Source organism: Apteryx mantelli, chromosome 18 (genome assembly GCF_036417845.1).
Source record: "Apteryx mantelli isolate bAptMan1 chromosome 18, bAptMan1.hap1, whole genome shotgun sequence".
NCBI classification, from domain to species: Eukaryota; Metazoa; Chordata; class Aves; order Apterygiformes; family Apterygidae; genus Apteryx; species Apteryx mantelli.
The window spans coordinates 11,021,434-11,044,883 of NC_089995.1; the positions used below are offsets into that span (position 1 = coordinate 11,021,434).

The following is a 23,450-nucleotide window of genomic DNA, read 5'->3' on the forward strand; positions in this document are numbered from 1 at the left end:
GATATAGTTCAAGTCTTATATAACTGTACAAGCTGGATGCGGGGGCAGAGACTTTCCCTAGAAACGAGAGATTTTTATATATATATAGTTATTTTTAGCTTCCTTTTCAAAGGAAGGCCAAATACCTCCGACTTTCCTTTGCTTTCTTATTTTGGTATCACTAAGGGATTTTATTTTTGGAGGTAAGGAGCTATTTATAGCTAATATTTATAGCTATTTATTCCCTCTTTAGGAGGACACTTCCTGTGCCTTTGAGGGGCACATTCTGGACCCTGTCCCTACCCCCCAAAACCAGTCCCATCTCCCCCCCGTGCACAGGGCTCCCTCGGAGATTCACCAAGAGCAGGCTGGGCTTTTGGGACACGGGGGAGAGAGCGCGTCTCCTGGCCCCAGCCCGGGCCCTGGCCAAGGGGGTAGCTCCGGGGAGCGATGCTGTCACCGCGACAGCCCCCAGCCAAGCGCGATGCAGGAGACCGAGCAATGCACTCGCTGCCTGGACCGAGGGTGCAGAGAGTGGGGCTGGGGCTGCTGTGCAGCCCACTGCAGACGGCGCTCGCAAGGAAAGTCTCCCTGGCCAGGACATTTGCAATAAAACCGAAATGGCGGGGTTTTTTTCTCCCCCCCCCCCTTTTTTTTTCTCTCATGCTCTCCAGGAGATAAGACATCAAGGCTTCCTGAGGATGTGCTCTCAGGCCACTGGGGCAACTGCCCAGGGTTTATCAAAATAGACTTCATGGAGACATCTCTATTTTCCACTTGCAAAGGTATTTCAGGCTCACAGCAACAATAAGTATTTTTGACAAAAGCTCATCACCCTTCCAAAGTAAATACAGCTCTCCCCAAACCTGCCATCACATACAATGCGCTCCTGAGAACAACCTCAACATGTTTAAGGCATTAAGTGGAGCTGTGCCTAAATGCCAGATTTATGCGCTCCGGGTGTGTCTTCACTGCAGCTAACCTGGACTCCCAAACAGAGCCAAACGAGGACCAACTAACTCGACATCTGCGGCTCGGCCTGCTGAAGTAATGCAAACTGGCATCTCCCTCCTTTTTCATAACAGTCCTAGAGCATTATGACTACAGAAAGCATGTTACCAACTTCAGCTTACTTCTGACAATGCACTTGTCTGAATAACATATTCAGTCACTTAATTAAGTTACAACTGGAGTGTCTGATCTTGTAATGAGCTCCACGTGGCTTGGGGAAATCCACCCACATACAGCTCTCAGAGAAAGATTGGAACTAGAGCCGCTTGAATTTTTCCCATCAGAACATTTTTTCCAAATGAGAAATAGCTTTTCATCTAAAATGAAAATTGGTTGAAATTTTCTGTTTTTTCAATAAAACCCAATAAACTGAAGGGCTATTTTTTGAGTTCAAGTAGTAAAAAAAAAAAAAAAAAAGGAGAGAGAGAGAGAGAACTGGCTTTTAGTAAAAGGGTTCTTTTTTGAAAATTAAAAATAATTTTTATAAGTGAAGAATGATTTTTTTTTTCAAACAAAGGCTTTTGCAGAAAACAAGACCACAAATAAAAAAGATATTGAAGAAAGTGTAAAGAATATTCTCTCTCTTCCCCCTCCCCTCAAAAATTTCCTGTAAAGGAAAAAATAGATGTCTTTCGACTCGCTCATAGAACAATAGGGCCCCATTCTCGCTGTCTTTAGTCAGGCAGCTCTTGAATTAGCGTCCTATTATGGGACCAGGAGGACATAATTATTTCAGTTGGCCTGATATAATACCATCCTAGGCTACAATTTTCCATTTTATCTACTACCGTGTCTGTCTCCTAGATATATTTAAGACTCCAGCCAGTGAAGCACATTTGCAAAGCAGTCACAAGGCTGCTCATAACCACTTGTATATGGAAATGTCCAACACCTTCATGTCAGGTTATTTGTGAAAGAAGCATCAGCTCTGCACCTGCAGCAGTAGGAAGAGCAATTCTGGACTGCAACCTCCCGAAAAAACGGACCTCATTTTTTTTTGCAGGTGAGAACTGAAGCGACGGCACTGCCGGGCCCCAGTTGTAGGAGCGCAGGAACTCATGCACACAAGACACTGAACAGGAGATAAGCTGCCCCATCAGATGGATAGAAGGGGGCAATCTTCTCCCCGGGAGGCCTTTTTTGACCTGCACAAGAGATTTCCTATAATGTGCCAAGTGCTATAACACTCCTGGAGATTCATCTCGTGGGGGCACAGAAACAGATTCTGCATTAACCACCGACTGCATACACCTGGGCTGAAGATAAACCGAATCATTCAGCTGAATCCGAAAACTTAGAGATGAGCAAAGCCAAAGAAAGTGTTACGGGGAACAAAACGGATGAAGAGAATCCCATCACCTTCAGAAGATCCTGGGCAGCGTGTCTGCACAGCGCTTGAAAGGAGCCGCTTTAGGGAAGTTTCTGCTCGTGGCAGGACGAGGGGCGAGTCAGCCAGGAAAAGCAATGTTTCTGGAAGGTACAAGCGGATCGTGAACTTTGCAAGCAGGATTCAAATGTGACAGCTTAGAAACAAAAGGAATAAATTCATTTACTGGTTGTAAATGGCACTAGATCTATTCCAAATCTGAAATTCATTTAGTGCACTCTGATTCAGCAAACGTGTATGAAGAGGGATGTTTATACTCCTTGATTTACATTTTTATCTAAACATCAAACATTGTTTTCAGGGAACACTTAAGCCCTCCAGATTGGCACTGCCTTACAAACTACTATCAATGATTAGGTTAACAGCTCCAAGTCTCTTTGCAAACAAGCATGTAGGATAAAATTGAACTATAATCTTTTTTTAACATCAAGGCTAATTAAACAACAACAAAAACCCTGGATGTGGCCATGATGTAAGATGCTGGTTTCTTGCCGAAGATATCTTGTCTTGAAGATTATAAAACCATAGGGGTTTGTTTTGTTTTGTTTTCTATGGTTTTAAGTTAAGGTTCAGAGAAAGAGAGAGAGCCAAATAGAGCAATTGCTTGCTGGAATAATTAGGAGGAACATCAGCCATGTTTGGGAGCTGGAGAGGTACTTCTCTATGCAGGGAAGGCAAGTAAACTGCGTTTACTATATACCTGTTTCTTTCAGTGCTTAAGCCACTGCAACTGCAGTTGCCAGGCCGCATTTTCAGAACAGATCCCCAACAACAGCTCTGCATGAGAAGTGCCTGCACAATTCTTAAACTTCTTAACCCAAGATTTTTAGCCTCATCGAGTTGCTACCTGGGAATTTTCCATTACTAATTAATCAGCTCCCCCAGCTGTACACCTCAGCCACCCCTTCCCACGGAGCTACTGCAGAGGACAAAGGCAGGAATTTGAAGAAGTCCTTCTGATTGCAGGGAAAACGAACACTTTTCCCTTGCTGTTCACTTCAGGAAGACTGGGTTCAGACCCCGCTGAGGAACACACGAGCAGGCATCAATGCTTCACAGTTCTCAGCCTGGACCTTCCTCCAAAGCCCCACAGAGCGGCAAGCATCCCCTCCAGCAGGGCTGGGGATTAGGTCTTGCACAGCAGTGGGATGGGTGTTTGCAAAGCTTTTGAAAATGCAAAGCATTCACGGCGGGACTAATTCAGGCAGGACTTTATGTGGGAATCCTAGACCAAGAGGATGGCTATGAAACCCACCATACTCAAGGAACCCCAGGACTCAGATAACTTCACTTATCAACTCCAGGCTCAGCTGCAATACACAGCTGCACTGGCAGACAACTTCCAACACCCATCAAATCAAAGTCACTTTGCTCTCACTATATAAAGTGATTTTTTCATGCAATGCAGAAGTGATTCATGGCAAAGGGTGATGTTCTCGTATCTAAAGACACAACTTCACCTGTTGGCAGAGCACTAGCTAAATTTCACGTATAAATAGATGGCATTAGTTTCAGTTACATGAGGACAGGAGTTGGTCTATTAATTATAACAATGGACTAATCCAGTTAGATACCTGTACAGTAGGTTTGTGATGGAAACATTGATGCAGTCATTAGCTATATCACACAACGGCTAAACTAACTAATCATAATAACAAAAGGTTAATGACTGTTTTGAAAAGGTGGTGCTACCCCTTTAACATCACCACCAGGAGGAGGGCATCCGATACTATATCCTAAACACAATTTACGATTCATTACCGTGGCACTGGCCACACCCAGCAGCTAATCTAGAATTTCACACATTTAATGAACTTCATACTTGAAATATGTGGTCTGTAAAATATGATTTACACTGTTGTTAAAACGGTTGGTGTTTGAAGGAAAATATATTTTAAAGTATGTATTTGTGTACAAAGGTTTTTTTTTTTTTCCTAAAAAAACCAAACCCAGTCATTAATTTACCCCAAAGCATATAAAATGTTCCCTCCAGCATAATTTCTAGCGCAGTATTTCTTTCAGCACCTCAGATTTAGTTGCTATGTTTCTTCAGGAGCAACTGCATTCAGTTATACAAGGAGTGAGAAAGCCCTCACAATGTAACTGTAGGTACTTCAGACAGTAAGTTAACTTGACAAGTCAGTTCATGATGGAGTCCAGGGTCTATAATTACTACTTACCTGCCACCATCATAAAACTGCTGCATTAGGTCAGTTCTTGCTTGGGCCATACAAGAGGTACCTTGCAATTCTAGTTCATTCATGCGTGTTAGCATTTTATTGGATGTTAACACCTGATATTTCCTTCAGGCTCTGGTTTTACTGAATGCTTTGCCGCATTATGTTCTTCGAAGCTGGAATGGCAACAGGAGCTGAAAGAAAGAGGAGTAGGAGCACTTATAAATCACTTTTCTGCATGATACCCTCATGGTGAAAGATCACAGAAAGACACAGGGGCTGGTGAAGGAAATAGCTGTCATTCAGACATGAAATACAAGATGTTTCTTTCTGTTGAGGACTATTTATGGTGAACACTGCACCTGTAAAAATTAGTTCCACACTTCAGTAACAACGACTCACAAGAATTAAACTTGGACTTAAACAAAACCAGCCAGAATCACTAAAGGTGTGAATGAACATGACCTGTCTGTTTACACTTTACACCAGCCATGGATCTTTCACCAAAATATCAGCACAATGCACTTTTTCCAATGTTAATTTTGGAAGGATTTTTCTCTTTAAGTGTTGCAAATAGCAACTTCATTTAGCAAATTTGTTTTCCAGAGCACTTCTCCTCAAACAAAGGGAGAATCAGATGTTAAAATCCGATCATCAAGAGGCTTGAGACCTCCTAGAAGCAAAACTGAGCAGCTTCATATCAAACTTTAGTCTGTGGAGAGGTGCCTGGGAAATTCTGGCACTAGTTTCAACCTAAAATGTAAACTGTCACTTGGGTTAATTTATCTGGACCCAGCTAAAAGGCAGCAACGCATGTTGATGAATAAATAAAAGGGTACTAAAGATTGGAAAGATGTGTATCCGGAGAAGGCCAAATAGATGAGGGGCTGATAATGTCTAACCTTGGCCTTTTAGAAATCTCTTTTCTGTTTTATAGCCCAGCTGTCAGGGTGGAGAAGGTCCAAGTTCCTATGCCACACTGTGAATCACTGATAAATGCTGCTTTAGTATAGTTAACAGCAGACAACGACAGTGGAGAACCTATTTAAAACTGGTCTTCTCCTCCTCCTCCAGGGATTTTACTCACCTTGAACACAGACAAGCGGAGAGATAAGGGGCGAAAGCAGTGCCAGTCCGGCTCACAACTTAGGGGAAAAATCTGCTTGCTCTTGTTTAACTTTATTCACCTTCAATGTTAGAACCACCTTTCTGCTTGCCATTGGGCTTGAAGTAATTGTTCCAGGCTATAATGAAGACAAGACAGCATATTAAGCACTTAAAGCTACATTAATGAACATCAAGATATAACTTGCTCCAGTTATTTTTAAAGATTAAATTGAGAAAAGGATCTCGTGCGGATCAATTTGGAAACACATCCACATGCACAGGCAACAGCTATGTACATACACATGGAAATCAGGCGTCACCACGGAGCGGCTGACATTCGGGATGCCACGCAGCGAACATTAGGGGAGGTTAACCTTCTCTGGGCAAAACTTGTGCTTCGGTTTCATGAGGCTTGCTAACCGCTAGCACAGCTCCAGCAGCAAGAGCGCTCATCACTGCACTGGAGGCTCCCGCTAAGGGAGCCTTGGCAAGAGAGTGGTTAAAATGTTGGCTGGTCTTCACTAGGGCTCTGAAATTTTACAGCTCATGGTGGGCTGGTTGTCAAATGTAAGGAGAACAGGATGGAGTCTAATAGGGGTGCAGCTGGAGAGCATAATAAACGTTTCCAGCACAGTCTCTAGGGAGAAGTAAGAGCCTACCTTGCATGGGCCAGCAGAAGAGTGTTGGCAGTGCTGTTAGCCCAACAGCAAGCTGATATGCTGTTTCACGCTCTGCTGCAAGCCAGAGGTCTCTTCTCCAAGGTCCTATCCTGTTTAATCCCGTAAACACGATCAAAGGTGATACAACGTGATAACAGTGACCCATGTGAGCTTCCAGCTCCACACCAGTGCCCTGAACAGCCCGAGAGAGCCAATTCACATGCGGGACCTTCCTTATAGAGGATTACAGCGATGGCCCGGCGTGTGCTGCCATACGGGACTGCAGCCATAGCAACGGCAGATGCCGAACGCAGTGATTCACTGGAAACCACTCGGTCAGAAAGGAGATGTTGTCCAGCAGAGACTGTCATGAATGTCCGAATGCTGATCCTTATAAATGTGCCTTTTATTCAAAACCTTAATCTCAAATTTACAAATGATGCAAAGGAATTCTGCTTCTGCGGACAGCATTCCTTGCCCTTATGGTAGGCTCAGCACCAAATGGCATTTCTTTTCAGTGTTGTTACATCATTGCTACTGAAATAGGTATCATGCTTCATCGAGACCATTACGTGGCATCAGTGGCATTTCATATGACGATCTCACTGATGCAAGGTTTATTCTCATTTTAAATAGGAAGCCCGATCAATCGCAGTTTGCATCACTTTCTGACAAATTACACACCAGCGAAATCTGCCCCGAGACAAAATGAATCAGAAGTGACATGTCTTAAAAATTAAGAGCCAGAATTCTAGCACAAGGTAGAGCTGCGTTTAAATGCAGAGACTATATAGCCTAGAGCAGAGCTATAACACAGCTTTTTGGGAGCAGATGTGCAAGACACAAGTAAATACAGCGCCTGCTGAAACGGCAGGCTCAGAAGATACCCCCTTCCCATGTGCCCAACAAGGTGCGCGCTTCGGCAGCAGCTCTGAGCTGACTAAGCAGAATCTTGCAGCATGATCAATTCACCTCTATTCATGCTCTTAATTTAAATGGTGGGCAGCTCCACGTTTACCCTGGTAAACAAGTTTCTGGATGTAGTTAAGCTACTCAGAGCGTACATTTAAAATAAAATCTGTTTCACATAAAAGGACAAATGAGAATGACTATTACCCCCATCTTTAATGCGCTAAATTCTTCTGCACAGATTGTTCTTGTTACTACTTCTTTCTGTGCAAGACTCCGAACAGCACACAGTATTCCTCCTTACGTGCACAGTTACTGCAAGCCAAGAGAAGGAGGCTTTAAAGTGGGAACGCTATGGTTTTAAAGCCCTTTTTTTGTAACCCACTCACTCAATAATAGTTAGGTCTTAGGCCACAAAGGGACAAAAAGCAGAAGAGGGAAGGACATTCTTGGGAAGGCAGGATCGTGCAACTTGCTGATCATCTATGACTTTAATTACTAGAAGCAGAAACTCGGAGATTCACCATGTAATCTAGAGAGCGCCACACCACCCAAAGAGTTTTAGGGCAAGGAAACACTAGCTTGCGGGCCAAGGAAGCCACAGCGTCTGAACAGGCATGCCACTCCTGTCCGGGTCGCTACTGACCTTTAATAGGTGCCAGACCAGGATTTAATGCTGCAAATAACTGCTATCACACTCAGCAGAGTTTTTGCTTGCATTATACGTCTCTCGTTGCAGCAAAGCTATTTCCACAGTTAACTCCTGCTTACATTTTTCTGAAATTCGGTGCTTTAGCATGCAGTTGCAAAACATGTAGCACAGATGTAATTTAGACCTGTAATTCTAACTGCAAGATGGAGGCACCCAGCAAAAATTTCGGATGGAGGCTTATCAGTCCCTAGTATATGGAGTTTCAATTTTTTTTAAAGCCTGCAATCACATTCCAAATTTAAGAAGAGACATCTGAATAGTTTGTGGAGTAAGTACCTTTCCTACAGGACTGACTTAAGTGGGGAGAAAGCCTAATAGTTAAAAAAAGAAAATCATTTTGCTTTCCGTGCTCCATCATGGGTTTTGGGTACAACCTAAAGAGCCCAGGCTCCGTCTGCCACAGTTTCCTACCTGGGACATGGGAACAGGAGCACTTGCCTTCCTCTGCTGAATAGCTATGGCGACATGATATTGAATGCCACGCTAACACAACGGAGAATAGGCAATGTAGATATACAGCTGTCAGTACTTGACAAATTAGGAGGAAAAGGCAGAGGGCATATCAACAAGGTTTTCTGGTTCCCCATATGTTTTAAAGTAAAGAGAAGCTACTATATGTTTTAATGCAACACATAAGGCAGGGGGCCATAAGATACCCAATTACTAGCCAGCACCTATTCTTTTTTTCTTAAAAAAAAAAAAAAAAAAAGACAGACACCAGCATATAATACAACCACAACTTGAAAAATAAGGCCACTGGCATTCTTTGGTAAAGCCCAGGCTGAAAACTTATCCTGGGATGCGTGATCTTCCAAAAATCTGCCAACCCCTGCAGTGTTCAAACTTCTTGAATGACCACAGCCACATGAAGAATGAAATTAAACCCTATGGAAATCTTTGACATTTCTACTATTATGCAATGTTTGGGTGAAAAAAAAAAAAAAAGCATAAATTCTCCTTCCCTTTCCAGAGTGAGTTTAGAAAAACTATTTCTAGCTTTTTTTAATTACACATTTCACCATTAAAAAGAAACCGTCCATAAATTAAAAGAACCACTAACTAGGACTTATGTAACCCATTTAAAATGGGAAATTGGTAACACTTGGGAGTGAAGTCTGTTACTGTAATTTCTGGAGTCTACATTTGAAGTGCGCAAACATCACAAAAAAGGTTTATTTAACATTTGCATTAACTATTTTACCCCCCAAAATTTGTTAATCATGAGAGAGGTTAAGATGCTGGCATCTGCATCCTATAGCATCTAAAAGAAAAACTTTTACATATGGCTTTAACCGAGTTTATAATATAGTTTCTAATCACTGTTTTAGTTAAATGTTGTCTCCCAAGTTATAGATCTACTTTATCCAATTCTATCTTCTAATTTTCTTTAGAATGTTTATAACTATTACGTTTTGGTAGAAAATTATTGTATTATGTTCGTAATCAATGTTATTGAAGTTTTCCCTTTGGAGAATATTCAGTTTCAAAGTCCTTCCTCTTCCCAATGCTTCTTACACAAAAGCGCAGCAGCCAGGTCTATCAGTGTGACTACCATTGTGACTATGGTAAAGCAAGTTACTTAATCAAACGTTCAAGTGATGAGAACATCCTAGAAATAGCTGTTTCTAATGATATTGCATCATTATTTTTCCAAAAGAAGCACGTAAGCACGTATACGTTTCAAGCAAAAGGCCTGATTCTCCTAACTCCCACCAGCGGGTTCCAGCATTAACAGCTATGTTCTCCACAATTGGGGTTACATCAGTTTAAAAAAAGTGTAAGGATAATCTGACCAGTATCTTCCTAAATGAGCTGAGGCTCCCGAAATTGAATTTTCAAATTGGAGTGAATGTTTAAAAAAAAAAAAAAAAAGCCTTGGGACAGTTGGGTACTCTGGGACTAACTGGTTCTAGAAAATGCAAAAGCGAGACTGGCAATCCCAGGGCTGAAGTTCCACCTAGTGGTCAAACTCGCGAGGTCCTCAGTACGCAACCATCTCTAGCAACTTATCTGGGAGCACATGAGCAGGGGGAAAAAGGCATAGAAGGACACAGGCAGGGTGAGCAGCCTTCCTATTGCCAAATTTTGTTCTCCACAGGACTACTTCACATCATTAAACTACAATAAAGACCCATGATGACCTGCAGAAGGCAATCTTGCAAGAAGCTAGCTCTTGATAAAGGGCAGCAAAAGCTGTCATTTCCAAACTCGATTTTATTTATTTATATATATAAATAAAATAGAGTGTGTGTGTGTATATATATATATAAAAATTATTAACTTAACTGAGTTAAGACAGCTAGAAAACTGTTTTTAACAGAGATACTCCAACAAAGCATAACGTCACAGGTCTACGTTGACCAGCAAAAAGTACTGATCATTGCTCAGATGTGTATTTCCCATTCAGCCAAGTGAAAGGGCCACAACGCAACTTAGCCTATACATTTCAATTCTGCCAAAGCACATCTTGGACATGAGCCAGGACTAACTCAGGTGCATGATACATGATATATATGGATGAAATAAAGAAGTTGCATAAAATTTATTTTTCCACCTTGTTTTACAACATTCCCTTTTAAGTTCTTACATATCTGCAACATATAGCTCCACAGAACAATAAATAATTGGCATTCATATTTCTCTTGAATCAAGAGTATTTACATGTTGTTTAGCTAGACGACAGGTACAAAACATTGGCATCACAGTAAATATCATTTTGACACCAGAATCCATTTCCCCAATTAAAAATTAAACTAAATTAACATTTTTTAAACAATTTTAACAATTAAAAATATTTTGAAAGGCATATAAGTACACAAGTTGTAGTAGGCAGTAATAATGGACCATATTGGCAAAGCTGTAGAACCCAGGATTTCATGCAAGTCAAAGACTATTAATTATGCAATAATTAAAAATAAATAAATAAATAAATAAAATAGCCCATTCATCTCACCCTGAAGACTCCAGTGGGAAATGGATCAGGCCTTGGCCATGCAACTGTGGAGAAGAGTCAACTCCCGCCTGAACAGCTGTGTGCAAAGGACTCGTGATGGTGAGCTGCATGCAACAAGTAGTTTGCGTACCTGGTTGAGAGCACTGCATGTGCAAACTAAGGATTTATGTGTCTGATGGTGGAGCAGCTCTTTTTAGAAAAGAAAAGCAAAACACAAGCTTTAGGAATTCACACATCTAACCCACTGGGGTCCTTGACAAACCCTGCCCAACTATAGCAACGTTTCCTTCAGGAGCTGCAGAGGGTAAGAGAGCTCGTCATGGCATTTAATTGTGATAGTTCAGCAGCCCGCAGGAAAGCAACGGATTTGGTGCTGCTCAGTTCAGTCCAGCCACAGCTGTAGCCCTCAGCACATATTTCTCAACAGAGAGGGGACATCAGGGATGTCACTCATCATGCATCAATCCAACGGTGGTAAGACACTGCACAGATTTAGGCTGCTGCTGTTGAATAAAGAGTGTCACACTGCAATTGCATTACAAGCTGAGCAAAACCACTACAAACAGGGCAAGCTTGGTAGCATTTCCAGGTGTAAGCAACGGAAGGGAAGAAACACGTATAAGAGTTAAAGAAAAAATAAAGAGGATGACAGCACACCTTGAATTACTGCAGTGATGAAGAACAGGACAGGGTTTGTCACAAAACCTACGTGTTAACCAGCCACAGAAAAAACAAAGCACTGACCAGGTGCCTTCTGAAAGCAGCCACGGGAGCAAGAGCCCACTGGGTGACATACGCTGCTGGCCCACGGCATCATCCGCAGCAGTCGCAAAGCACACGAGTTATATGAACTGCTACGGTACACCAACATTGAAACAAAGGAATAAGAACACAAAATAAATTCTACGAACAAACGAGATACTACACAGAAGAGGAAACCTGCTTCACTCTGCAAGAGTTATGAGCATACTAGAGGAAAAAGATGCAATTAATTTCCAGCGAAGAATACATTTATTCAAATGGATAGTATGAACATATGCATTAAACTTTGCTTAAAAAATTTTTTTTTAAATAATTTAAGCAAAATAGTTTACAGACAAAGTGCTAAGCATGAAAAATACAACAATTATTTCTCACTCCTGCTGTTTGTTAGATGGCATTTTTAATTTTCTGATTGCTTTAAAAAAACGCAATGTGTACCCAGAGAGAAATTGCTTCCTGGATTTACAACCTTGTGCAAAAAACTAGCTGCAAAAGAACATAATCCCCACCCCAAAACACAGCTACAGATCACTATCAATGCCACTAAGTATGAGTTCCTTATTAAGGTTATGATTCAATAAATATTACTGAAATCACAATTCACTCCCTTTCTTGGTATAAGCTAGTATTTTGCAAATATGGTCCACTCTGTGTAAACTGTATTGACTTCAGGAAACGGTGAATTCTACCATACATACTTCCCACATATTTACATACAGTAGCATGGCACTGTTATTCTCGCAGGACATTTAACTACTAATACACAATAGATAGGGACAGGGTTCTTACAAAGATGTGTACTGTCATGTATTTTCCAAAGGACAAGAGAGACTTGACTTGTCAGTCACAAGAAGTTGCCCCCCCCCCCAAAAAAAAAAACTTGACTGTTATATTCAAAGCTACTTAAATCAAATATTGATTGGGGAATCCAGAGCACCTGCAAGGCTGACACTGCCCAGGAACTGTAGCAAGTCACGACAAAGACGACATCAAGAACCTTTTTGGCAAAGTGGCAAAATTCGCAAAAGGCTGATAGCCCCATTCTTCCGCAGTAGGGCTCTTCAGGCACTGCTTTTCTTCTCTCAGACAAACCATTTAAAAATATGGGACTTTCAGGGCCTTTCCCAATTTGTACATACTAGTAAAAGGGGTGGATTTTTGTCTTGGAAAAATTTAGAAGAGAAGAAAAGAAAGGCAAATTTTAAAACCATTACCGAAAGATGAATACCAAGAATTAGCTAAGTTTCCTTAGTCACTCAGTTGTTTATAAAGGTGGTTGCTAAGTATTAGGACCCCACAAAAGAGCCTAATCAGAAGAGAGCACAAAAGAAAAGCCATTGTTTTAGATCTAAGTGTTTGCTGTTCTTATTCCTCAAGGATTTTGAAACATAACTTTCCAAATTAAGCACACAGAGAGGACACATTGGAACTAGTCTTTTCTGACTATTACAGCTCTCAATCTGCATTGCTGTCTGAAGCACAAATTCCACTCCCAAAGGGGACATAATAGTACCCATCACCTGTATTGGTACGATTGACTCCTTTCCCTGGAAAAGCAGAAAAGCAAAGGGAAGAGAAGTAAAAGGACACAAATAAATATGGCAGGAAGGCACTGCATATGCTTTTTGTTTTTTCTCTAGACCTGCAGGAGGGCCACTGAAAAAGCAATGCCTGATGAAAATGGGGGAAGCTGCCTATTTTGCAGTCTTCCCAGTTCAGTGTGTTTCCTATAAATAAATAATAATAATAAAAAAAATCCAACAGGATATCCATAATCTGTGAGGCCTTTTTGGATGACAGAGAAATAGGGTCACTAGCGAAGCAGCTATAAAGAGAAGAAGGCTGAAGGAGAACATCAGATCTACATCACAGAGGGTGGGTTTGCTCCAGGGAAGAAAGGCGGCAGCGGAAGGACACAGCACCCTTTGGACTGCCCTGCTGGAGCGCCGTCCCAGACACCACTGCTATTTATTCTCTAGGTTTCTGTAGGGAAGCTGTCTACCCTTCCTGAGGGTTTCTCTCACATGAAATGACATGGGCACATGGACTTGCACCTTCCTCTCCCCCTGAGCCACGTGCATAATGAAGCACATCCAATTTTTCTCCAAATCTTTGGGAACTTGCTTCACCTCATCTTTGATATTTACTCACAGTAATTTAGAGCAAGGAAGGCAGGCCAGGTTGTGCAAAATGTTCCTCAAAGCATTTACCACACACCAGTCACATAAAGCTCTGAAAATTCAAGATGTACCACTACGGGTCAATACAGACTCCAGCTCTCCTTTTGAATCGACACTCCCATTTTCCACCCTGATTTTCACAGCAAAGCTTTTTACACGGCGTTGTGCTGCTTGCAACAGTGGGACATCCATAGCAATGGCAACAGAAGTTGGCGCTCCATTAAGGAGGTTCAGCATGGCACAGAGAAGCCAAAGGAGCTTCTGCTCCTCACACCAGCACAGTTTCCCTGATCTGGTCTTTAGAGAGGAGAAGGGAGTTCAGGCTGCTGGGATCCACCACTCCTGGCCTCTCCACACAGCCTACCAACCAGGTACAACGGGGGGTCTTATGATATGGGAACGAGACAGCAAGCAACTAATTTATCACAGACTAAACAGCCATTAGATGAGACCTGTGGTCACTAAGAGCTCAGCCATATTCAACCCTTCAAGGTTCCTTTAACTCACTGTCATTCTCCTGAGCAGTCTGTGCATATACTGTTTATAACACAGGCTTATGATAAAAACAAAACTTACCGAGTTTTTTGAAGGTAAAAAAAAAAAAAGAAATCTACTTTGCTCTGCACACTGGCCTAGCACCCATGGTACGGCCTCTGCACCTGCTTCTCTGATTCAAGTTTGGTTTTTAGAGCAAACAAGTTCTCAAAAACTGCCTCTCTGCAGAGATTGTGTCACGAACAACATCCACCTAGGAGTGCCTCCGCTTATTTGCAGCTCATCTTCACTATTTCATCCTAACAGGAAACAGATTTTGTGTAGCTGTGCGGAGCAGCAGCTCCGTGACCTTTCCTTTCAGTCTCCAAGGATTCAAGACATGTCTGCCGCATTGTCTGCGGAGCCGTACGAGTCGCTTCTCACGTTGTCAACACATTTTAAGGCTGATCAGCTGCAAATTTCTTTCCAACAGGGATTTTTAATTTAGATAATTTTCTCCTATACAAATAAATATAGAGTAAAGCTATTATATCATCAGCTCCTTTTAACAGGAAGCACAAAAGCTAAACAAAATGGAATTTTCTTCACTTTGGGTTATATTTCTCTGTATTTATCAATGGCTGGATACCACCAAAAACACTAGACTGACCTCAATTCAACTGAAGGAAAGTCTTGAGCAGGCTTAGATTCTCAAATGTGCGTAAATCTGACACGCTGGAGCCCCGTTATGAGAACGGCATGGCACAAATCAGAAATTGGCTGTCACCAATACAGTGCATCACCTACAGTAAGGACTTTCCAAGATGGAAAAAGAATGTACCTACTTCAATCAAAAAGATAAATAATATAAAACAACATAACACCATGTAAGGAACATCACAGATACTTAAAAAGTAACTTAAAATTCTCATCACATATAAATTCCAAGGTCAGTTAGCAGCTTTCAGATACTCTGCATCACACATGAGAAACCAATCATCATTGCAGTTGCATGCATTTTACCCCAATTAAGTTGAACAAAAGTGACAAAAATTGGATGAACTAACGAGAGCCTTTCTCTCTCAGAAAACTCCCATTTATCATTAGATTTCTGTTCACGGCAGTTGTTAAGTCTTTCAATAAAGCAGCACGTAACAGAGATTACCACGTGATCCTTATGCAAATACCAGACGTATTCAGTATAGTTACAACTACATGATTTTTGTCTCTCAGCCATGTGCAATACTTGTCTCTGGTGGGCAATGAGAGTGGCCCTATGACGTGAGCTTTGAATAGCTCGGGGGAGAAAACCTTCGCCTCAGGTACTTCAGGACGTAGAGGGGGAGGCAGCTCACCAGGGTGATGACGGTGACCTTCCACAAGAACGACAGAGTTGCAATGAAGTAAACATCTGTTTAAAAAAAAGAAAAAAAAGAGGGGAAAAAAAAAAAGAGCACAGAATCAATGAAGATGGGAAGTACGCTTTGGGAGGAGGCACAGAGAAGGACTATAATCTGACTACACTAGCAGCTTCCCCTTCTCCAGAAGCACAAAAGCTCAAAACGCATGCAGTTTGGTTCCTTACTCTTCCTCCCTTCTCCTTCACAAAGATACAAGCTTTCTACATACACAGTCCTCATGGGATTCCAGCAAGGCATATAATTCATCACAGGCAAGTACAGATATAAGCCCCACATGAAACAGGGCTATCCATCTTCTGGCACTACTGAGCTTTCTTTAAATGCACTACTTGTATGCTGACTCTGGGAGTTCCTGTCTTCTGCTTGGCTGGTATTACAGCAAATCATTCTATTATGGTATCTTGGAAGCACTGAAAAATAGCTGAAGGATCGTTCAAAATGGAGCCGATATATCCATACACAAGAGATTCAGATCTATCACATTGGGAAATTATCCTCACTATCCTCAGTTTGCAGAGCTTTATGGAACAAGCAGTGACATCTTGTGGTTCCTGACCGAACACTAAAACAACCTCTAGGGATCTGATATTTGCCACTAGACAGCTATCAGGAGAACCTGGAATTCCTCACCCTATTTCCTTTTGCCAGGGAGATGAAAAGTATTAGCTCTGTTTCAGGCAAATGAAAAAAAAAAAATCAGCAAGAGAGGGGTCCCAGTGAAACAACAACATTAGGAAGTTTTATGAGGCAGCTACTTCACCCAGTCAAAAGATGAAATCTTTCAAACCAACAGTAGAGGCTCATATTTTTAGTCTCAGGTTCGGTTCCCACAGGGAAACAAAGACCATTATGGCATACGATAGTTTATATGTAGCGGAGCTCTGGAAGTAAGCGTGAGATTCACTGGGCAACACACAATTTACTGACCACCTACATCTCCTCTAGCGTTCATCTACGAGGAGGAATCATCTTTCAAGTGCCTCCAATCAAAGAGAGTTTATTCTGGTCAGAACCAGTGTAATTATAACTATGCTGATTTCATCAACAGCCTTTAAACTCAATTCATGCCCTTACAGTCCTGTTTCTATTCAGGTCGTTAAACAACTGATTGGAGTAAAGAAAAGACATTTAACCTTACCAATAAACTCATGTAAGAAGACCAGAGAAGCTATGTAGCAGGAGAGACTAAGCAGCTCAGCCACTATCATAAGCCAATGCCATGTCTGGATTGTCAACGCCACCATCAGCAACTCGGTGAGAATCAAGGATGTGAAGGAAATGGCGACGATGTGGACAAATTCAGATTCGAAGAGGAGCAGTGCTCCATACATAATGATGCTACCTGTCAGAGAACGGAACGTTTCGATATTTTATTCAAACATCAGTCTAAGCCCTAAAACCCACTGCTAATCCCGGAAAAGCTGAAACATACTCATATCCTGAGACTGTTTTTCATGAAACCTATTGGATTTAATGACAATGAATCAGTTACTATTTAGGAGACAGAACTGATGAGAAGACAGGGAAAAGTTACTGCAGAGGTGCCCAGACTTTTATAACAGTCTATCAGAGATAGGAAATTAATGCACGCAATTTTGGCAATTGGAGACTTCTAACATCATGAAACTTTATCCTCCCAGAAAAGCGGTTGGTCACTACTCAGAGGCTAAAAGATATCAAATACTTCTAAAACCTACTGCGTTGCCTCAGTGCCCAGATGGAAGTAATGTGTTGAAAAGCTCAGTGAATATAGGCTGACCTCTCTTTGCACTACTTTGGCCAAATTCTCTCCCCTTTACATTTCCCTCTACAAGAAGCACATATTAAAGCGCTATTTATGATGCATTGTTTCATGCTCCTATTCTGGCTAGCCAGCAAAGGCTCACAACGCCCCGGACAGCCACCTGCACAAATAACTCATGTTAGCAGCATGAGTAATCTGCACCAACATCCATCACACGAGGCTAGCTTCGGAAGGGAAAACCTGCAAGTGACTGGAGCTTGAGCCACAAAGTTCAAATCCAGCTGTGAACTTTCCAAACTTCAGGGCTGCTCAAGTTTTTGGTTAGGCTCATCTCTGCTAGCAACTAGTCCAATTGTTTGGCCTGCTGTTTTCTAGTTATTTAGCACATCAGAAGTGAAGTCACTTTAACCAAATATTGTAACCAGATAGTGGTCTTAGCTCAAAAAGAAATCTTTCCCTCAATGCATCACCCTCTGGCTTTAGATTTCCACCACTTGTGAATTTTCTATAAATGCCTTGGCTTTGCCATCTTATTTATATAGCAACAGAAGACCACTATCCCTGTCATGGCGTTCTACTGCATTAGATTTCAGAGGATAATGCTAAGAGAGTTTTTATATTCTTGGCCTCGCTCCCTTCTTAAGGATGGTAATATCATTTAAATCAATAAGAATTAGCTGCTTATTCTGGCACTTTTCTTCCAACTCTTGTTGATAAACGAGTTTTGGAAAACAACAAATTTTGTCACAGGATCGTATTGCCATTTTAACTTTATAGCTCAGCATTATGTGTGTGTTTTCCATGATTCCCTGATTATCAGTAGTAGAAAGTATTTGTGTCTGAGATTACTTGATTAAAAAAAAAAAAAAAGGTTGAACTGAAAGAAAAGGTCTTCTTAGACATACACCCTAATTACTACCTCCACTTTTGGAAAATGGATACGTTGTAATTTAGGAATTTGGTTAACTGTTTCAGTAGCCTAATTAGAGTGTAAGGGATATGATCAAGAATTTGAGCTCTGCTCCAGTCCCTCCACTAGAGATGCCTATGAAGTAATCAGAATAATTGTCACAGCTAATAGACAAGGTTTAGATAACACACACAAGAGAATGTAAATCTACAGATTCTGTATTTTGTAATGTTAGCAACCAGCATCATTCACAGATTTGAAAACATTTTTCAAAAGAAAGGAAGAGTCACAAGCTCTACTTTACAGACAGAGCAATGGAAGCACTGAAAGGAACTTGTCCAGAATTACAAAGGATGGTCCCAATAGGAAGAGGCACAGTGCCTTGAACTTCTACATTGTTGCCTATGACAGTGTTGACCAGTTACTGTCAATATTTAGTTTTTGATCATTTCTTGCCTTGGTAACGCTGCCAATATTTCCTGAGACAAAAAAAACCATATTCACTATCCTAAGGATGCATGGCTAACTTCACTCCATGACTTACTTAACTTCCTACAAAACAAGAAGTTAGATATTCTGTACCTGTTAATACTTATAAAGGCACAAGCAGAAGTTAATTTCTTACCTTGATAGATGCTTATCAAGACCCATATCAAAAACGTTTTGTATGACAACGGCCGCCCCTAGGGAAAGAGAAAACACAAAGCTCTGTTGGGGTTTTCTTTTATGAACGTTCACTTACAGACCAATCCAGCAATTAATGAAAGAGAGTTTGAAGGTGACTTGTAAAAAACGCAAAAGCAACCAACCAGCCCGAGGCATTGTCTCTTTATTCTCCTTTTTCGTGCTGCACGAAGGAGGCCTGGGACTTCAGACGCTCACTGCTTGCACAGTACAGTACAGCCTCTTCCTTACTGCACACACAATTAATTCAATGTAAAGATGTCTCATGAGTCATTGTGCTGTGAAATATGTGCATGCATATGTGTATACATATATATATGTACACATTAATATTATATTTCTCTACACACACACACACACACAAATCACATCATATTGGAGGCAGGCAGGTTTTAAAAAAGAGCATCTCCAGCCAACACAGCTATACCAGTACAAAAAAACTATGTTTCGACCAGGCCTAAGGATGGTTGGAGAATTAGTGGTTTATGACATCAGAGACAACATGCAAGTGAAACCAGATGGAGACTTATTCAGGCTGTTGGAAAAACAGGCTTTGCTTCTGAAAGTATCTGTTTAACAGAAATCCTTGAGGGAAAGGATCTGTTGAAGACTCAGTCCACCCTTTCCTTCAATTAAGAAAGATGTTCCCAGGCCACATACCCCAGTTACTCAAAAAATTTTCCAGGGGGAGTGGGGGTGGGGAGAAAACAACACTGAAACCAGAAAACCAAAATGCACCAAGGACAAAATTTACTTTCCTGATATTTCTATGGTAAATATTAAATACATTTTTCTTTGTTTAAAGAAAAAGATCTCTCTCTTTCATGCTAGTATGACAAAAAGGGCACATAAACAAGTCTTTAGATTCCTTTAGATCATCCTTAAAGCAAATTTCCATTCCAGAATCCAGGTGATAACCTCCTTCTCCTCATCAAATGAGTAGATCCCTTCCTCTCCCCCTCCCCTTTTCTGGCTTTAGGATAGTGCCAAATGCCTGACAATTTCTCCTCCCCCTTTATTTTGGAACAAATTGGTAATATTAAATCCTTAGAATAACCCACAGAATGGAACTTCTATTTCCCAGACGTTTCTAATAAATTATATTTCATGTAGCATTCAACAACAAACTGTAAGAAAATCAAGTTGTATCTGTTAACTCATGTTTGCCTTTAAAAGAATTTTGCTTGAAAATGTATGATAAAGTTCCATATTTATGGATAATACATTCAAGTCTTCCAGAGAAAGTCCCAAATCAAGACAGGTATCTTAAACCAAAACAGAAAAACAAGAATCTTCCAAACCTTAAGAAGATCTTTGTAGAGCTCTGGGTACAACATTGCAACTTCAGACTTAACATCCTTGTCCAGGACTAGAGAAAACACTGGAAACATTGTGTAAATTGTGGAGTACCTGGGAAGAAGGTGGAAAACCACAAAATTATCAAGGATTAGATGAACAAATAGAAATGCTAGCCTTCAGAAAGAAAACACAGTACTCTTGAAATCTTAAACAATGCACATATTGTAAAAATTTGCAAATGTAACACACCAGAGTTTTGCATATAGGAAAAACCTGCAGTATCTGCTTCATGAATAGCTTTTGATTAGAAACATTCAGAGGTGGATGACTGATTCAGGTATTGCAACTGCTGTTATAAGTTTATTAAGGAGTCTGGGACAGACCTACCCCACCCCAAATGCTGCTCCGCAGTTCAGGCTCGGGGGGCTGTCTGCATCAGAAGGGAGCGGGTATGAATTTGCTGTGCCCTTTTTTTTTTTTTTTAATTAATTAGGTGCTTGATAGCATATAAAACTATGTGATTGCAAGTGAAATACCAGTGTATTTTACACTGCAGCTGATTCCTCCTGTTGATGAGCGCGGGGTGAGGGTGCCGAGGGCGAGCGCAGCTGGGAGCAAGAGGCCGTGGGACACCCTCGCTGCCTTGCTTGGGGAGGCCTGGCACCACCGGCTCCCCGCAGGCTTCCCAGCGCTGTGATGCGACTGTCCCTCTGCTTCACCCCAGGACTGAAGGACCTCTTCCTGGAAGAGCAGCTTGCTGTTACTTTCTGCTATTCTGAATCAGACCAATTTTCCTTTCGGGAAGGCTGCTAGAAGGGCTTGCACTGGCTCAGTGCCTTCGCTCGGCGCAGAGGAGCAGGAAGGAGACAAGGACTGCACCCACCCTCCCAGTGTTGTGAAACACTCGCAGCAGAGCCAGGCATGCCCTGCATATTAAGTAGCCAAAATCTATTCATTATGCATAGGTTTTCCACACTATTAATAAAAGAAGTGAGCTCTTACCCAATGATGAGAAAGCCCTGGTAGAGAGGAACTGAAGCAAAGTAAAATACTGATGAGAAAACAGCCTAGGAAAGAAAAAAAAGAAGCTTTTCAGGCATGAGATACTGCAGTACAAGTTACAGATGAAAAATATACTCTGTTCAAACTGGAAAGTACTTGCAGTGGGCTCTCCAAATCCCTGGAATGAAGACAGAAGAATGTAATATCAGCTCTTTTAATTCCTGCGCAAACCTTGGATGAAAGCTATGTTTAATAGCAAACACTGGAGAACTGAACATGGAAAACTTTAATTCCACAAAAAAGAACTTAAAGAGTTTCCTCCAAAGCCCACGGGCTTGATGAAAGCCATGCAGATGTTGTGAAGGACAGGTGCATACTTATTTACACCTCACCCTCGGATGCTGTCTTCAGAATGTAAAAAGAATGAGCACCCACTAATACAAACTCCAAACTCCAGTGCATTTAAGATGAATTTCTGGTCAGTTACAGAAATTACATTTTTTTCCTGTTTTTTTTTTAGCTGGAGATGTGTCTCTACCACAAAACAATCTAGACTGCCCCCTGAGTTCGAACCTTTTGTCTCTACTCATCCTTCTCCAACATCGTTATTCTAAAAAGGGGAGAGGGAAGAACCAGACTTCTCAAACGTATCAAGTATTTTACTGAAAAGCCTTAGTGTTTTGAAAGGATGGGTTTATTAGTACATTATGGTGTGGGAACACAACTCCCAAAGAGCAACCTCTGTCCTTAACTGTATCTTTCACTCAAGAGAACACAGCTAAGAATGGAATTTGGCTCATAAACTCTTAAAATGTCCTTAAACTCTCCCTGCCAACTGGCAATTGCATTTGTGTTACACTGGGGCTCTGCACACCAGCAGGGCTTCAAATTTTGTAAATACTACATCTGTTTCTCAGGTTCCCTTTGAAATGGAGAGGAACAGACTGCTTTCACGTTGCTGTATGAGCACTTGGGAAAGTCAGTATGTGCTTCAACCACCTTCCCGGCACAGCTCCCGGGAACACTCCTCCCCGCGCCAGACCGAGGTTTCAGTAACCTCATCGGGGTCTGAGCCAGCTCCTCTTCAGACAGTTGCTTAACTTTGGTCTCAGTGCTTGAAGGCCTAACTTAAAACATACCTGTAAGTAAGTGCACTTACTCATTAAGAGCATTGCCCTGCTACACAGTCAGGTATTTGATAACATCACTGAACAACAGCAATAACATGCTGCGTCACAGCAGTATTTTCTAAGGTAGGATATTGTTTGTCCAGTTTTGAAAAAGTTGCTGATGTTGGTCCAACACCAAGAACCTTCTTGTGTGTTTTCAGATCAAAGTAACAGTCTCAAGTTCCAATCTACAAACATTTCAAGGAGAAGAAACAGTTGCATCTGATTTGAAATGCAGAACCTTTGCTTTTAGATTTTTTTTTTCATCTCCCCGTTGGAAAAGTCCACATGAAACAGCCCATTTACCTGCATTGTACTGATGCACAAGCTCCTGTGGATTACAAACTGGCTGAGAGCTGCCGACCTTTTGTAACTGTTCCTTCCATGCACCATTAGTAAACGGCCCAGATGTTTAAACTGAGTGATAGAGAAATCTGCTGCAAGTGATGCTTGTTTTCCTTCCTGTGTACAAGAGTAAGTAAAAGCACAATGAGATCATTTCATTACTGGAAACAAAGAAATACCATACTATTATTTAGCTACCACTGGCAGAATTTCCAAGAAAATTTACACTGCATTAGGTGGGGGACAGTATTACCTCAGTACTTCTGCCTGCCACCATAGCTCTTCAGCAAAGAGCAAAACTATGAAGAGAACTCCCATTTGATTCCTGGCCTCAGACTCTAAGCAACCAACCCTCCGGATTATGATTCACAACACGCATGTTAACATAATACTCATTTTATATCAAGTCAATTTTAAACACAAATTTTCAGTCTCAAAAGTTCACTCAATTTGAATGTTTTGGCTCACTGCGTGCAGCGTCTTTGCACAGCCTCCAAATCCCGTCCTTGCGTTCCAAGGAGCTCCATGCACGAACCCGAGTTCTAACACAGGATTTGCTTTCTAAA

At 41.4% G+C, this 23,450-nt stretch overlaps 1 protein-coding gene across 1 annotated transcript in view; it reads right to left on the reverse strand.

Annotated features, from left to right (window-relative positions):
• Positions 1-14,920: 14,920 nt before the first annotated feature.
• The window catches only part of ATP9A (ATPase phospholipid transporting 9A (putative)), a 61,540-nt gene continuing 53,010 nt past the window's right edge, over positions 14,921-23,450 (reverse strand). Inside the window, exons 23-28 of the mRNA XM_067307738.1 lie at positions 22,846-23,001; positions 21,371-21,435; positions 20,371-20,479; positions 19,011-19,068; positions 16,870-17,073; positions 14,921-15,721 (exon numbers count right to left, since the gene is read on the reverse strand). Coding sequence (XP_067163839.1) covers positions 15,585-15,721; positions 16,870-17,073; positions 19,011-19,068; positions 20,371-20,479; positions 21,371-21,435; positions 22,846-23,001 — 729 coding nt within the window. The 3' untranslated portion in view covers positions 14,921-15,584. The remainder of the gene's footprint in view (positions 15,722-16,869; positions 17,074-19,010; positions 19,069-20,370; positions 20,480-21,370; positions 21,436-22,845; positions 23,002-23,450) is intronic.